This window comes from Ochotona curzoniae, unplaced genomic scaffold (genome assembly GCF_017591425.1).
Source record: "Ochotona curzoniae isolate NIBS_2020 unplaced genomic scaffold, NIBS_Ocur_1.0 contig_2855, whole genome shotgun sequence".
In the NCBI taxonomy this organism is placed as follows: domain Eukaryota; kingdom Metazoa; phylum Chordata; class Mammalia; order Lagomorpha; family Ochotonidae; genus Ochotona; species Ochotona curzoniae.
Genome location: NW_024465615.1, coordinates 2,316,331 through 2,333,057, shown reverse-complemented (window position 1 = coordinate 2,333,057; position 16,727 = coordinate 2,316,331). Strand labels below are relative to the sequence as shown.

The following is a 16,727-nucleotide window of genomic DNA, read 5'->3' as shown; positions in this document are numbered from 1 at the left end:
GATGAGGACCAGCTATGTGATGGGCTGGGCTGGGCTGCAGCACTCATCAACCGGTTTATGTGAGATATGGAGCTGGGGTACAACTGACCGAGCAGATGCATCCCCCAGTTTGTGCACTGACTGGTGCAGGTAACAGACCACACCTGTCCCTTCACTGGCTGGCACACACAAGAGTCAAGTCTGAGGACACCTCAAGACAAGTTTTCTCAGAGGAGTCCCTAACTAGACCACTGGACTTAGACCCCAGCCATCCCAGAAAATAATAGGATGTGTGGTCTGAACTTGCAGTCCATATATCTGGATTGAGCCTCCTTAGTTGCTGATGCCTGTGCAGTGGACACCATGCCGAAATGCACACAGGGGACATATTAACCAGTTCATCTAGGCCAGCAGGGGATGCCAACTGCCTTATCAGAGGATTTGAGCAGAGCAAGTTGGACAATTCTCCTGGCCAAGCTTTGCAGCATATCCTGGGTCTGTAGATACACTAAGGTAGACTCTGTCAACCAGTAGACCTTGGAAAGATATTTCTCTGGAGAAACTAACAACTTTTCAGAACTATCAAAGCCACTCAGGTAACACCCTTGGAACACTCTTCCCCACGTCCCTGAGGACTAAAATAGTTTGACAACAAAGAGCAACCCTTCCCCCTCCTCCCTTACAGACACAGGAGAAAAAAATCCTGAAATGTGTCCCACCCACCTTCCTCCAAACGTAACCCTGCCCCCCAATCAGAGGCTCACATGGGCGTGCATTCTTCCCAACTATGTAAACAATATTTAAAAATATAAAATTTTCTTTAAAAATTACTTGAAGTGACTTTTCTTCTATATAGTTCAAAGCACTTTGTTTTAAACATCGTGTCTGATGACTCTTCAATTTATATTGCAGGTCTCAATTTCTGCCCAGAACTCCCTGGGGATATACAACCTACCTGACATCTAAGCTCACTCCAAACCTGCTGGACAAAACCCCCCCCCCCAGCCCCCGGGGCTCAGTTCTGACTTCTTCCTGTTGTCCTGTTGTCCCACCTCAAACCCTGGAGTCATCCCTGCCATTTGTTTTAATACCTTTCATCCGAAGCGTCAGCAAATACTGTCACTCGATCCTCAGGAAACACCCAGAATGTTCCCCATTGCCACCCCATCTGTGGTCATCTCTAGCTGGACCCGAGCACCTGGCCTTCTGTGTCCCTCACTCTCCTTGATTTTTATTTCCACAGGATAGCTACAGTGATTTTTAGAAATCCGTAGCATGCCTCCTCTCAGCCTAAAGCCTTCTGTTGTTTCCCAGAGGCCCAACACAGAAGCATCACCCTGCAAGATCTTGACCTGGCAGTTTCATGTCCTACCACATCCCCATCCTGGTCACTTCTTCCTGCAGCCATCGCCCAGCCTACTCCTCGTTTGCTGAGTGTCTGACCACCAGCCCTGCCCTTCAATTTGTCTTGGGTCCATTCTTCCCTCACCCCGTGCCTTCACAATATTTACTGTTAAGTTGCAGGAACAGAAAGGCAGGTAAAATACATGATGCTCAACTACGCATGAATTTCAGAGAAAACACGGAGCATCTTTCAGGACGAAGATATCCCAGGGGATCCACTTACACTAAAAAATGATTTGTTGCTTATCTGAAATCCAAACTGTGTTGGATTGTCGTGTTTCTGCTTGCTAGGGCTGGTAACCCCACACAGGAAGGCCAAAAGAGAGTGCGTATGGTGTTCATCGGTGCATACACAGCTCTACAACAGCTTCCGACACGTATTTCTCAATACATATTTGCTGGATGACTGCGTACATTCAATTGGGTCATTAATCTGAAGGACGCATAAACTTTTAGTAAACAACCTGCGAGTCAGGGGGCGGCGCCTCTAGGCTTGGTTAATTCAGTACACAACTGGGGATGAGGGAGGCAGAGGAAGTCTCCACGCAGGTGCACTACCACCTGATTCTTGTCCACCGCACCCCTGCGCCTCCGGAACCAGAAATCGGGCGCGGCTCGGCTGAGCCTCTGCCCCAGGCGGCGCCCCGAGGGGCGGGGCCTCCCCAACTGGCTAGGCTGTGCCCCTTTAAGGCCCCGCCTCCCACCACCCCACTCGTCCCCTGGGGTGACGTCACCCGGAGGACCGCCAATGGGAACACGGCTTACTGGCAGGCGGTGCCGGCGGCCGCTGCCAAGGGGGAAGTGAGCCGGGGCTGGAGCGATGGCCCCGGTCTGGACCCCGCGGCCTCCGCCGCCGCCGCCACCTGCTTGTCGGGAGCTGGCGCGGCCGGAACCGGAGCGGGAACCGGAGTCGCGGCTGACGTGGGGGCGGTGCGTGTGAGTTGCCACGAGTCGCCGGTGGCGGAACACCTGAGAGTCCTTGCGGCAGGAGTGGCCCTCAGCACCGCGCCCCACGACCCTCAGGGCTGGGGTCCCCGCCATCACAGAACTGACTCCCTTCGGGGCTGGGCCCTCCTAGCCTGGCGCTCACACTCAGAGAGCGCGGCGGTCCCCGCACACCCCAAGCCGGCATCCCAGGCAGGAGTCAGGGGTCGTGGCTGCCGGGAGCCCTTGCTGCATCCACCTGTCAGATCGGGAAGGAACTATCGAGTTCCCAGCGTCTTGCGCTGCTCCGCTTCAAGAACAAGTTTCTTTCCCCTCTCCGTTGGAAAGCTTGTCCCGCGTCTCCAGAAGTCATCAGCCCTTGTGTTCCTCGTTAGCTCCGTGGGGACACTTAGACCCCGTGTCGGGGCCGAGAATCTCACGTTCTTGACTTGGCTTTTTATCCCCTTTGGGAGATAAAGATTGCCTCCCGACGCCCCCTTTGCGCGTAGCTGACACCGCATGCCTAGGACCTTATCCACTTGAGTCACAAGCTCCAGGGTTGCTTGTATGTGATCCCACCCGTCGCAGCCCCCCACTCCGACCCTCAAATCCGAGCTCCCAGTTTGCTCTGGGCTCCAGTCTCCAGCCCCCAGCGGTTCTAGTCAGTCCCACCCCCAGGGTGGGAGTGACCAGGGGGCTCTGGCCCGGGATTCCCCACCCTGGAAGGCAACTGCAAGACAGCCAGGGAATTGGGCGTCGGGTACGAACCTGGCGGCTCAGGAGTGGCGGCCCCACTCACCCCGCACAAGAAAATGAAGAAACGCAGAGAGCTCAATGCCTTGATCGGCTTGGCTGGGGACAGCCGCCGAAAGAAATCCAAGAAAGGCTCGAGCAGCCACCGACTGCTTCGCACGGAGCCCCCTGACTCGGACACAGAGTCCAGCTCCGAGGAGGAAGAGGAGTTTGGTGTGGCTGGAAATCGCTCGCGCTTTGTCAAGTGAGTGAGGTGATGGGAAAGGATGGGATGGGGAACAGGCACCCCCTTGGCCTTCAGGAGGGCACGTGGATGGGAAGAGAAGTAAGTCCATGGGAAGAAGGGAGTGTAAACTTTGGAAGGCCAAGAGGAACAAAAGGTGCTAGGGAGAAGTTCGGATCTTTTAGAACTGGAGTTCTGCCCTTAGGTGTGGAAAGAAGGGCTGCTAACATGGGGTGAAATGCAACTTGGGGAATATGCCAAGAGCCCAGGGGACTGTAGAGACAGGCAGAGAGCTTTCAGACTCAGATTTGGAAGAAAAAAAAAAAAAAAAGGGGGGGGGGACATTAAGACTGCAAATGATTTTTTTGCACCTTGATGGATCTAAGTCTCGAGGAGGAATTGATGAGCAAGGTGATATAGAATGTATGAGCCCGGTTGGAGAGACCTTTTTCCCCAAAGCCGTTTTGAGAAATCAGATAGCTTCATGAGTGCTGGGTGTTTGGGACCATGGTAGGAAAGGTCTAAGGGAGCCTGCCCTTGGGCCCTCTCAGGAGGAGCACCCAAAGAAAGGGGATTCTGCTGAGGATGTGGGAAGGTGGAGTGCAATGTCTGCGATTTTATGTTGTTAGAGTTTGGGCCCTAAGAACTTAGCTTAGGTGGCTAAGGGCCTTCCACATGTGGAGGTGTGACTGCTAGGATGTGTCCATCCTAGAATACTTAGCCCAACAGGTTAGTTTACATTCTGAGAGCTGGTTGAGGTACAGTGTGAAATCTAGCTGCTTTCTGTTTCCTTCCCAGCTGATAAGCTAGAGTATATACCAGGTGTCCACTTAACCCTACAGATCTTATTTCTTCCATTCTGCTTGCGCTAAAACTTGCTCAAAAGTTTATGAAGTTTCAGTAGACTAAAACAGGTGCCTTGGGTGAGTGGGTGTGTGTTTGAAACAGAGAAATGGGTAGGCAAATTATAGTGCAGTGATGAAATTGCAGAGAAGCTCCGGTCTTTATAAAGACTTCTCTAACCTGAGCTTGTCTTCAGAGACTTTGTCCCTGAGTTGATAGCAACAGTAGTGCCTGCAGGTGTGCCCGTGACCCACAGCCCTCCCTCAGGTTCAAGTGAAGTCTGAAACCTTCATAGTCAGTAGAGAGACTCTGCTTAGGCTATATTATTTAATCATTTTCAATCTGCTGTTCAGATTGAAGTGCATTATCCTATCTCCCCTGGAAAATCCACTAGTTATTCATTAGAGAAGATAATTGCATGGCAACTCGGGTATGCTGTTTCCAATAGAGCTCTCCAGCACTCATGACCACATTCGTACTCATGGTTGGATTTGTTCTTACATCAGGGGAGACTATTTACGATGCTGCAAGATCTGTTACCCACTCTGTGCTTTTGTCATCCTCGCTGCCTGTGTCATGGCCTGCGTTGGCTTGGTGTGGATGCAGGTTGCTCTCAAGGAGGACCTGGATGCCCTCAAGGAAAAATTCAGGACAAGTAAGTGGTTCCCCTTTCTCAGAGCATGATCTTTTCCAAATTCTAGGATAAAGCAGACCAGGCTAAATTAAGAATTTTGCCCACTCTGAAGCGATTGTACCTTCACTTTCAGCATGTTTATGCTCCTTTCTTGGCTGTCAGTTCGTGTGCTGAAACACTTAATAGTCCTCTCTCCAGTGCTCATGAGCCATCAGGCCAAACAGCACCTGAAACAGTGGCTTTGCACTCAGTGCTCAGACCGCAGAAGGAAGGGGCTGGGACTTCCCCCAGTGTAAAGTTGCAGTGGCAACATTGGCTATTTCCTTCCACCTCACAGAGGCACCCAAAAGGAAAACCAGGTAGGAACTGAGGAGTGGATAATGTATTATTTATGGAATGCCTATAGTATGCTGACACACAGCCCATTTATTCCCCAAACAGTCCGGGAAGATGGGTATTACTTTTATCAATTTTGTACTCCCCCCAAAAAAACAAGTGTAGATGGATTAAGTAACTTATTCAATAATTAAGTGATATGGAATTAAAATTTGTACCTGGTTCTCTTGTACACTTGCTGCAAGTACGTGTTTATAACCACTGTTGTATTACATCACTTATTTCCAAGAGCTGTGTCAGCCAATACACATGTCTCCAAGTGCCCGCAGATGTCGTTAAAATCAACTTTGGTCATTCCTCTGAAAGAAGTTAGTAGAAATACTGTAGGAACTGATTTTCTACACATTTATCCATTTTCAAGGTTCCAGCAAGAAACTAAGATTTCTCTTTTGTCCTTAGATATGCTTTTAAATATGATACTATCTGTTCCAAGGTATTAGGACCCTTTGAATATCATTAATGAGTGTTATTTTAAAATTTTAAGAAACTTTTGTGATTCTTTGCACTCAATGGCATATTCATGTTGGGCGAATAATGGTCATAATAATACCTGCCCTGAACACTGCACAACTAACTGACAACAACGTTTGTCTCATGAAAGTTTTAGAGTTCAAAGAATTTTTCAGGTTAACAAAGCTTTATATAAAGTTATGTTTTGCAAGTCCAACAGCTATTTTTCTGAAAGTTTCTATAAGAAACTTGCATTGTTTCTGTATTACCTTTTTTTTTTTTTTAGAAAACTGAAATTCTGTAGTTTTTTTGTTTTTGGTATCAAAACTGAAATTTTTGGTTGTACATTTCAGGGATTCTTGCCTTTCATCTGAAAGAGCAACAGGGAAAGAGAGCTCTTCTATCCTCTTGTTCAATCCCAATATGGGCTTGTCAGCCAATTTGAAGCCACAAATGGTGGTAGGGGTCTAAGTGTCCAGGACTTCTACTGCCTCCCAGGTGCATTAGCAGGCTAAATTTGAAGTAGAACAGCTGGGAATTACACTGCTTAACCTGCTGTATACCCCTCAAGGGTTATTTTCCATGCTAAGGAGCCAGTAGCACTAAATCACAAATACTCTAATCTTTTTTTTTTAAAGATTTATTTATTGGGCCCGGCGCGGTGGCGCAAGTGGTTAAGTCCTCGCCTTGCACGCCCGGGATCCCATATGGGCGCCGGTTCTAATCCCGGCAGCCCCGCTTCCCTTCCAGCTCCCTGCCTGTGGCCTGGGAAAGCAGTTGAGGACGGCCCAAAGCTTTGGGAACCTGCACCCGTGTGGGAGACCCAGAAGAGGCTCCTGGCTTCGGATCGGCATAGTATCGGTCCGTTGCGGCTCACTTGGGGAGTGAATCATCGGACGGAAGATCTTCCTCTCTGTCTCTCCTCTCTGTATATCTGCCTTTCCAATAAAAAATAATAATAAAAATAAATCTTAAAATAAAAAAAAAAAAGATTTATTTATTTATTCTTATTGGAAAGGCAGGAACACAGAGGAGGAGAGACAGAGAGGAAGATCTTCCATCCGATGTTTCACTCCCCAAGCTGCTGGAATAGCCAGAGCTGAGCCAATCTGAAGCCAGGAACCAGGAGCCCCTTCCAGGTCTCCCACGTTGGTGCAGGGTTCCAAGGCCTGGTCCGTCCTCGACTGCCTTCCCAGGCAACAAGCAGGGAGCTGGATGGGAAGTGGGCCACCCCAGCGTCCATATGGGATCCCAACATGTTCAAGGCAAAGACTTTAGCTGCTACGCTATAGTGGCAGGCCCAATACTCTAATCTTAATAGCATTAACACAGCAGGAAATTGACCACGAGGTTTTTCTCAAGGTCATGAAGAAATCTGGCTTTACATGTGGGACTAGGAGCTCTTCCTGTTTTTAAGCCCCAGAGATAATAGTATCCTAGCTCTCCTTTACCCCTTTGTTTCCTGAAGTTACTCAAGTTCTGAACCTGACTTAAGGACAGCTAATCTTGAGTAAATGACATATCTGCTGATGTTGCTTGGAACGAATGTTGAAATACACATTTTGGTGTTCTTATGAGTTTCTGGTTCAGGGAATGGAAATAGTTAACACTAAGTTAACTCTACCAGACTCATTCTAGCTTATATGGTTTGCCAATTTGTTTTTAATAGAGTACAGCATATGAAGTACTGAAGTGAGTGCTCCATGGTTAGTGCTTCTACTTAATGGTTGTCTTTGTAGTTAGTGAGGTATTTTAAAACCAGTTTTCTTTGTAAGTAGTAATCATAACTTAGAAATGAGGGTCTCAAGACCAATTAGCCATAAAAAACCACTGAACACATATCTCTCCGTACTTGTGCTTCCTAGGCTTGGACCATGGGTTGTCTGGATCAGATGTAACAATTGCATGTTTACACACTTCAGAAGATTGCTGGTTCTGCCCTGCAGGGATTCCTGTGTCAATGTACCTGTGATTATAGAATCCCTATTTAATACTTAGCTGAGCTTTTCAGGGCATTTCTTTGAAAGTGCATTGTCGCTGTCCCGCAGCGACGGACTTGGTGCACGGAGCCGATAATAACACGCGTGGACCCTGACTGATGGTCAAAGCCGAAGTTTATTAGGGACATCAGACTTTATACACTGAGAGTCCATACTGTCTCCCTCTCTTGATTGGAATTCCTTTTTTTTTGTATATCCCACCAGGTGTTCTCATTTACATGCTGTTTATACCAAAGGTAGCCATTTGGTTGTTGACATGCAAATACTGTCCAATGAACTGCAAACCTGTGCTCGCTGACCTTCCAGGCTCACAATGTCCTCCTACAAATCCCCCTTCTGTGTTTTATAAAATTAAGCCTGAAACTTGTAGCTGGGGGAACATGCTCTTGGAAGAGCAGAAGAATGGGGAGAAACAATGTTATATATATTAACAGCTATAATTTCTCCCGAGCTAACCTAAATCAGAGTTGCACAGGGACAGTGAACAGTTAACATCCATCATATGTAACAGCTGAGTATAAACTTAACATCATAGTTTCTATACAGTTAGTATTAACAGTTGATGAAAGTTTTGGGGAGAATCTCAACTTAACAATTTAAGCCTTGCCATTTATATAATTGAAGTGTGATTTTACAGATTTCTATGCATTTAGGATAATCAAAACAGTCTTATAATTCTACCAAATCATACAAAAGCGTTAGGCAGGTGAGCAGGGAAATCTCCAACAACCTAGTGAATGAGGAAGAATTTAACTCTATATCCTAACCTAGTAAAGTCCATGAAAAGCAAATAGGGAGCCTGACCAGTAAGTACAGGCTGAGCGATTATAAGTTAATGGCCTTTTTTCTGACTGTTCCAAATGTTCTATCCATGTCTCTCTGTAGCCTTATCAGTTAGGTACAAGTTGGGTGATTACCAGTTAGCTGACCTTTATTAGTCTCTAGTATCTAAAATAATTTTGGGGCTCACAAGCAACCCTGATGGTTGGTGTAAGAGAGGGCTGGGAACCACGGCTGGAGCTAGGTAAGAACTAGAGCAAGCTCCTCCTGAGTCCAGTCGTCTCTGAGTGCCACCCGGGGCTCCTGGCTGAAGTTCCGATGTCACCAGACCCTATCACAAGGGAACTGGGCTGCTTCAATCCCGTGTGGGAAATTCACTAGGAAAGGACTGACCTCAGAGTTCTCGGCCTCCAAGAGCACTCACCTTCCTTGTAATCCCCTTGGCAGTCGGGATAAGGTCCTCCTTGATGAGGCAGGCATCCACTGCTTCTGTAGTGAAAGCACATGGGAGACCTCCGGGGGTCTCTGGGACTAGGATAGAGAACTCCTCTTATCCTCCTTCTCCGCCTTGAGATCCCTTCCTGCTCTGTGCACACAACCTCCTATAAGAGGGTGTCAGAGTCGTCCTTGGATCCCGCTGCAAATTAATGTGGCTTTTCTAATGTCTAAGGCAGTCAAGAATTTGTTATCTATGAATAATAAGTTACACTTTAAGTCTTCCTCAAACATCCTAAGAAGGTGGAGAATTTCTCTGCACTCCTGACCTGTAGTGGAACAAGAGGAATATTAAACCAATTTAGTTTTCAGTTCTTAGAGGCAGTTCCACTGGGGGTTCCATTTTCTCCAGGGGCAGCGTTGCGTTGAAGGGAGTTGCTGCACTTCCAAGGTCAGATGAGCCATAGGGAAGATTTGAAGATCTATCACAGTTTTGAAGATCTATCAGGAAATTCTAGGGACAAGAGCATAACCTTTCCCATAGATTATTAGTGTTCCACAGTATCAATCATTCAGTTGTATTATCAAGTACATCATGTCAGGGACAGTTGTGCTTGATGCACCAATCTCTTAGAATCTCCCATATCACCTGGTATTGGGAGGGGTCTGTCCTTCTCCTCCAATATTTCCTTGATGGTGATGGATCTTTCAGAAAGAGGTCATGAAGCTGTCTTACTGCAGGCACTTCCTCCAGTGAATGGAGTCCAGGACTTTACGAGTAGGTATCCACACAGGCTGCAGCTCAGTTCCTGGGAAAATAAGCATATCCTCTTCCCACAGTTAGCAAGGAGTCAGGACCTCTACACTTGTGAGTGGCTAGGTCCCTCCATTGAACCAAAGACATCTGCGTTGGGCCTGCAAACTGCCTCCAGTAACGCAGAGCAGCTGCTCATTAGAAGGCAAAATGTGAAGAAAATTTAAGGTGAATAAGACCAAATTAATGCACGCACAGGAGTAGCATATTCCCCCCTCTGTTTTTAAAACATATATTGTTGGACAAAGTAAATTAGATTTAGTAACAGTTTAAAATCATGTAGATACTTTTACAATTCTATCAGAAAGCTCTGGGGAGTGGTTGTAGGTTGCCATAATCCCAAGGCCACCTGCTCTTGTTGCTAAACAAACAGCAACACATGATAACAATTTTGAACAACTTTTACAAAAGACAAAATGTTAAGACACACATGTATGCGCGCACACACACAGACACACACACACTTTTGGAGACTTAAAATATTATTCTCAACCAAGCTTAGTAGTAGTGCTCACCAGAAACCTGTAAGTGAAATGATATTAAATCAATAGTCTTGATCCAAGAAACTCAGTGAAAAGCATTGATCGCCGCTATGAAATCCCTCCGTCAATCTAAAAATGCAAATTTCAGTCTTCCCAGTAATATAGGCATCCTAAGAATGCATAGTTAACAACCAGATACAACTTTAGAGCTAAATCATTAAAAGCATGCAAACTAAAATTTAAACCTTCACAATTCCATGGAAGCATACAACATTTTGACAAAATAAAATTTTACTCCATTTTGCATTTGGCAATAATCTTAATATAATCCAATAGCCTGGTCAACTGTCTCCACAAAATGGGAGGTAGATCCGTTGGCATTCTTGAGGCCTCGGAAGAATACCAAGGGAAGCCCTAGGATTTGAAACCTTTGAATACTTAAATGCTTTTTTAAAGGTAGCTGAAAATATCTGAAAGATTTGTTGTTGAAGTTAGCATGACACATTATACATTACAATTGGTTATTGATGTGAGAACATCACTCAAATATCTTTAAAACAAATACAAAACCTTGACACATTAAAGGCAGTGAGAGATTTTATTACTAGCCAAAAATACGAGAATTACATTAATACATGCAAACACTTTGTAGACGATATCACATTAATTTAACTTATAGCTTGAAATAATCTAACAGTGTGTTACAGTTCAATTCTATACCAAAATTACGATAAAATTTCACTCCTTTTTTTAAAATGTCTCCCCAAAAAACCTTCAAGATTTACAAAAGCCCAGTCTTTTCTTTGAATTCCAAGTTCCCAAAAGTTGCAATGGATATGCAGATGAAATCAGTTAGCTAAACATTTATCACAACAAAAGACCTTGAAATTGCTCATTATTGTGAAATCTAGCGGTTAAACTGAAGGCCTGTATCCCAGTTTTCTTGTATTCCAGTGTCCTCAGTATAATAAAATATTGCAAAAGACATTCAGTTACAACTTGGGTACATTAACACAGAAACAGCAAACTTTCACCTTGTAACGATATGATGCCGTCGCCCAAATACTCCTTAAAGCAAGAACATCACTTTGTTAATTTTAAACAATAAGAACTTAATGAGACAGAGAACATAACTTAATGTAAAAACTTGTACTTAAAAATTGGCATACATGATTAAGCAATGCTGTATAGAAAAAGAGCTATATGAATAACATGCATTCACCACAATTGATTGGAATTTCAGCCTCCAGGATTTACTTGCTGGCTATTTTAAGTTTGAAGCTTCTCTGCAGGCACAAATTGAATAGGATGTTCCTGTTTTGTAAACTCCTGAATGTTTAGGACCTGGGAATGGCTTCTCCAGGAGTCTTCTGGCCACAGGCGTCTGCCACCATGATCAACTTTAGATTTACATTCCTTTTTGCAGTGCCAGCCTCTTTGGCACTTAGGACATATTCCTGGGGAGTGACTGTTAGAAGTATCAGCGTAGTATCTTTGAGTTGTAGGAAGCATCCTGCAATTTTTTCTCAGGTGTCCTGGCTTGCCACAGTTAAAACATTTAGCATTAATTTGCTTTTGAATGGCAAAAGTTTCAAGTGCTGCTAGGCGGGCACGGTGCTTAAATGTGCCTATGTTGCGACAGGCTTTGAGGTAACCCAAAAGATCTTCCTTCTCTTTTATGGGACGAATAACAGCCTGGCAATCCTCGTTTGCATTCTCAAAAGCCTGTTGCTTTAATAACAATTTCCTAGTGCCTTCTCCTCTAACTTGTTTTTCTATGGAGTCTGCCATTTGGTTGTTGTCATGCAAATACTGTCCAATGAACTGCAAACCTGTGCTCGCTGACCTTCCAGGCTCACAATGTCCTCCTACAGTGCATGTTTAAAATGTACATATAATGGCCCTGGCAATCAGTCAACAAATACTTGTTGAACTTTTGCTAACACCAGGTACTGATCATACTATATTCAGGACATATCAAATATTGGGCCGTGGACATGCTTTTTACTACTAAGCAACATTCTCCTGGACCTTGACTACTTTTGTCAGCCAGCTGAGTGAGACAGATATGGAATTGTCAGGCCAGTTTTTTGTTGGCTTTGATTTGCTACAATACAAATGCCAACCCCTGGAATGTCTGAAAACACTATTTACTGAGAGCAAGGGGTGGAGCTTACAGCAGTCTGGCCTAGGCTGAACCATGTGGACTCCTTACCCAGTATTTTTTGTCTATATGAAGTCTTGGTAAATTTAAATAATCTTTATTTGAAATATGCTTCTACTTTAAATACATTTCAGTGAATTTTTTTTCTTGTTTCTTTCAAAGTAGCAGTAGAATTCACATTTAAGACCACCTGCTTGTCTGGCTCTAATACTTTTTTGAGAAACTCACAGTCCCTTGTTTTTTATTGTAATAAGTTTTTCTAGACACTTAGGAAGAAAGAAAGAGGGATTGCTAAAACACCTGAAATAGAAATAAAACAGATGGGTTTGACATTTTAATTTATGGTCAATAGGTAATCTGATCCTTCAGCCTTAAAACTTTTGGCTCAGCATTCTTTTGCCAGAACCAGGTACCTCAGAAGACCTCCACAATTATTCTGAGAAAAATTCTATTCCCATTCAGTCCTCTAATGTCATTAAACTAAGAAATGTTAAAGCAAAAAACAAACAAACAAAAACACCAAATTTGGAAGAGACGAAAATGTTAATAAATTGAGCATTTCATATACTTAAGGTTATGGTTTGGTTTTTTAGTACAGAACTTAGAGGTCAGCATGATAGCTCAATTAGCCTGCAAGCACCAGAACCCCATATGGGCACTAGTTCATGTTCTGGCTGCTCCACTTCCCATCCAGCTCCCTGTTCGTGGCCTGAGAAAGCAGCAGAGAATGGCCCAACTCCTTGGGACCCTGCACCTACATGGGAGAATTGGATGGGGCTCCTGGCTCCTGGTTCAATTTGGCCCAGTTCTGGTCTTTGCTGCCACTTAGGGAGTGAACAAGCAAATGAAAGATCTTTTTCTCTGTCTCTCCTCTCTGTGAATCTGCCTTTCTAATAAAAATAAATAAAACTTAAAAATGGTTTTGTGCTGATGAGAACATTGAGATGTGAATGTCTGTGGCGTCCAGAGAAAATGGAAAGAATGCTGGTCCTAAACACAGAGGATTTCACTGTTTGAATCCTGGCTTCTCATTACTAGCTGTTAAATTTGCACAAGCCACTTACTCTTTTTGAGCCTTCATTTTTCCATCCATAAAACATAAAGATGTATTTGTACTACCAAAGTACTTTGGCATTTCTGTGTTAAAGACATCTGCCACATTGTGTAGTAATTCTACAGCCACTCCTCACCACCCAGTGGACTGAAAGCCTCAGTTTATTGCAAACTATAAAAATACAATATAAATATAAAATATTGCCATTGGCACTGAGTATGTTCTGTTGGAAAGCGTATATGTAGAAATCTCCATTTTTCTGATATGCACAATTAGGAAGTCAAAAGAACTAGGTAGATTCTTTTGAGTCTTAACATATTAAATTTTAAATGAGTCACTTTCCATGTTGAAAGAACATGAATTAATAATCATAAATTGTTCACTACATTTCCTCCCTTTTATATACAGAAGTGCCTAGTTGGCTTTTCTCTTTTAAAAGCCTGAAATCAGATCATGACCCTGATCCCCACTGGCTCATATAGTCCTCAGAACCCAAAGTATTGGCAGAACTTGCCAACTTTATATATTAGTTAATTATTATGCATGTTATTTGTCTTATTTCTTCCCCCACCTCTGTCTTCTACTTGATGCATTTGGCTGCAGAAAGAGAGGAAGAGAGTGTCCCCCTAGTGGGCTGTCAGACCATCTAAGTATAGAAAACATTCATGGAATGGATTTTTCTGTATAAGTTGGATGAAAATGCAATTCAGTGAAATACTAGGATCTCCATTAGTGTAGACTGAATATTAAAATATTCTTACCGGGCCTGGCGGCATGGCCTAGTGGCTAAAGTCCTCGCCCAAAGCCTTGAACAGCCCGGGATCCCATATGGGTGCCATAATTTTAATCCCAGCAGCTCCACTTCCCATCCAGCTCCCTGCTTGTGGCCTGGGAAAGCAATCGAGGATGGCCCAAAGCTTTGGGACCCTGCACCCATGTGGGATGCCCGGAAGAAGTTCCTGGATCCTGGCTTCAGATGGACATAGCATCGACCGTTGCACTCAATTGGGGAGTGAATCATTGGACGAAAGATCTTCCTCTCTGTCTCTTCTCCTCTCTGTATATCTGACTTTCCAATAAATAAATAAATCTTTTAAAAATATATATATATTCTTACCATGTGAAATGGACATATTCTGGTAAGCTGTATGTAAATCAAATACTGCATTAGAAGCACTTTGGGAAGTCACTTGCTTAAACTGAAATTCTGTGGCATGTATTTTTGAAAAATGAATAGAAATATATAACTTCTTTGCTCAATTCTGAATTTTCCAGTAGTGGGTTTGCTTGAAATAACTACCATTACCACCTCCAATTTTATGAGGGGCCTGTTCAGTGTATTTGTTAGCTTGTGTTTTTTATTTATTAAATATTCTTTACTAGATTGCAGAGGTAAATAAAGCAATACATATGGCTGGGAGGCAGGCAAAAAACAGATTTATTCTGATAATGCAGTTGTACTGAATGCCTAAAATGTACCAGGTGTGTGTTAAGTGCTTATCATATACAATAAATAAAGCAAGGTCTGGGAGCTTACATTTTGATGAATTGTTTCATATTTAGTATTTAGTTTTAAAGAAAGCATAGCTAATCAGTCAGTCTGTAGCTTGAAAAAAAAATAGAGGCATTTTTATTCTGGAGGACTAACCCTTATCGATACTGTATTTCTGACCCCTATCAATGCTGTGTTTCTCTGTAACAGAAAACATTCTTCCAGGCCTCTGTATTCAGGCTGCCAAGTCTCTTAAGATATTGTTTCCCAAAAAAAATCCAGATATCATGCTGTGCCTACCCTGGCATATTACTTTATCTTCTGTTTCATCTTGAACTTTTGGGTGATTTAAAATTTAAGAGAAGCTAGCATTATTGCATAGCCAGTAAGCCACCTGCAATGCCAGCATCCCATATGGGTGCCAGTTCGAGTTCTAGAGTCCTGGTTGCCTCACTTACAATCCAGCTTCCTGCTTATAGACTAAGAAAAACATTAAAAATGGCCCAAGTGTATGGGCACCTGCACCTGTGAGGGAGGCTGTCGGTCTGACTTCCAAATAAGTAATTTAAAAAACTCTTTTAAAAGATTTTTTAAAATATTGCTTGCTATTTATGAAAAAGACAATCCTTATAATGTCACCTCTAGAATTAATAAAGTAAGATTTTAAGTCTTCAGTGACAAGTCATAATTGTTAGTTGAGCTAGTCAGTTCTTAACATTTATTTATAACTCACTGTTTGCCTGACCAGCTTGGTAAAGCCTTTGGAGTCATTCTTCTACTTAAGTCTAGCAATCTGAGGAAAATTATTTTATCACTTCATTACAGATGATGAAGTAGAATTCAAAGAATTTAAATAATTTGCTCAAGATTACAAACATTGAGAGTTGAGATTCTAATCCAGCTTTGTTCATGTTCTTTGTTATAATTTTTAGTCACCTGACTAGCCAGGGCTGGGCCAAGCCAAAGCTAGCAGCTGGTACTTCAGTTCAGCTCTCTCATGTGGGTGTTAGGATTCAAGCCCAGGCATGTTGATTTGGGAAGCAGGCATCCCGAGCAGAGTCTGCCCTCAGTACCTGCGTCACCTGATCTTAAAGGTTGCCTTGCCAGTAACAAACTAGCCCCCAGTTAAAATGGAGCTGCAGTGTCATAATAAACCTGACTTAATAAAAGAACAGTATAGTTGGCAGATGCAAATTTGGTCTTTGTCCTCCCAGAATTAACTTTTATCAAGCCATCTTTTTTTCTACATTTGATCAGCTTTTCATTTTTGAAGCCACAAGAAAACTTTGTAATTATTAATGAGTGTTCTTGCTTTTACTTTTAGTGGAATCTAATCAGAAAAACTCATTTCAAGAAATCCCCAAACTCAATGAAGACCTACTCACCAAGCAAAAGCAACTTGAAAAGATTGAATCTGGAGAGCTGGGCATAAGCAAAATCTGGATAAACATCACGGAAATGAATAAGCAGGTAGCAAAAGTGTGATTTTATTTCTGCCTAAACTTTCACTATTTATTTTGGGTGGTTATTTGTTTCATATAAATTTCTCAGTGTGAGAAATTCACTTCAGGTTGTTTTTCTTCTTCACTTCGAGTTTTTCATACTGTGATCCCAGAATGTTAAAATAGAGTTTAGCATTTGTTAAAAATGTTAAATGGTTGTGCATTACTAATTACTTAAAATGCTAGCCCTTTCTGCACACACACACACACACACACACACACACACACACACACACAAAAGAATAATTAAACATAATTCCAAGCAGACTAGAGAAAGTTGGAAATTCTTGAGGATTTTTCCTTTGGGGCAGGAAGGAGTATTAATTAATGCCCAGGAATAATGGACAACCTCTTTTTATTAGATAATGAAATGTATCTTTATTTAATAGAGTTTACAA

The 16,727-nt window shown here is 43.1% G+C and overlaps 1 protein-coding gene across 4 annotated transcripts in view; it reads left to right on the top strand.

Moving 5' to 3' along the window:
* The first annotated feature begins 2,181 nt into the window (after positions 1-2,181).
* The window catches only part of EFCAB14 (EF-hand calcium binding domain 14), a 53,292-nt gene continuing 38,746 nt past the window's right edge, over positions 2,182-16,727 (top strand). For 2 of the 4 annotated variants that reach the window (XM_040977807.1, XM_040977806.1), the window contains exons 1-3: positions 2,182-3,304; positions 4,633-4,781; positions 16,152-16,297. In XM_040977807.1, coding sequence (XP_040833741.1) covers positions 3,120-3,304; positions 4,633-4,781; positions 16,152-16,297 — 480 coding nt within the window. In that variant the 5' untranslated portion in view covers positions 2,182-3,119. The remainder of the gene's footprint in view (positions 3,305-4,632; positions 4,782-16,151; positions 16,298-16,727) is intronic. The other 2 variants (XM_040977809.1, XM_040977808.1) reach the window with 1 other exon arrangement.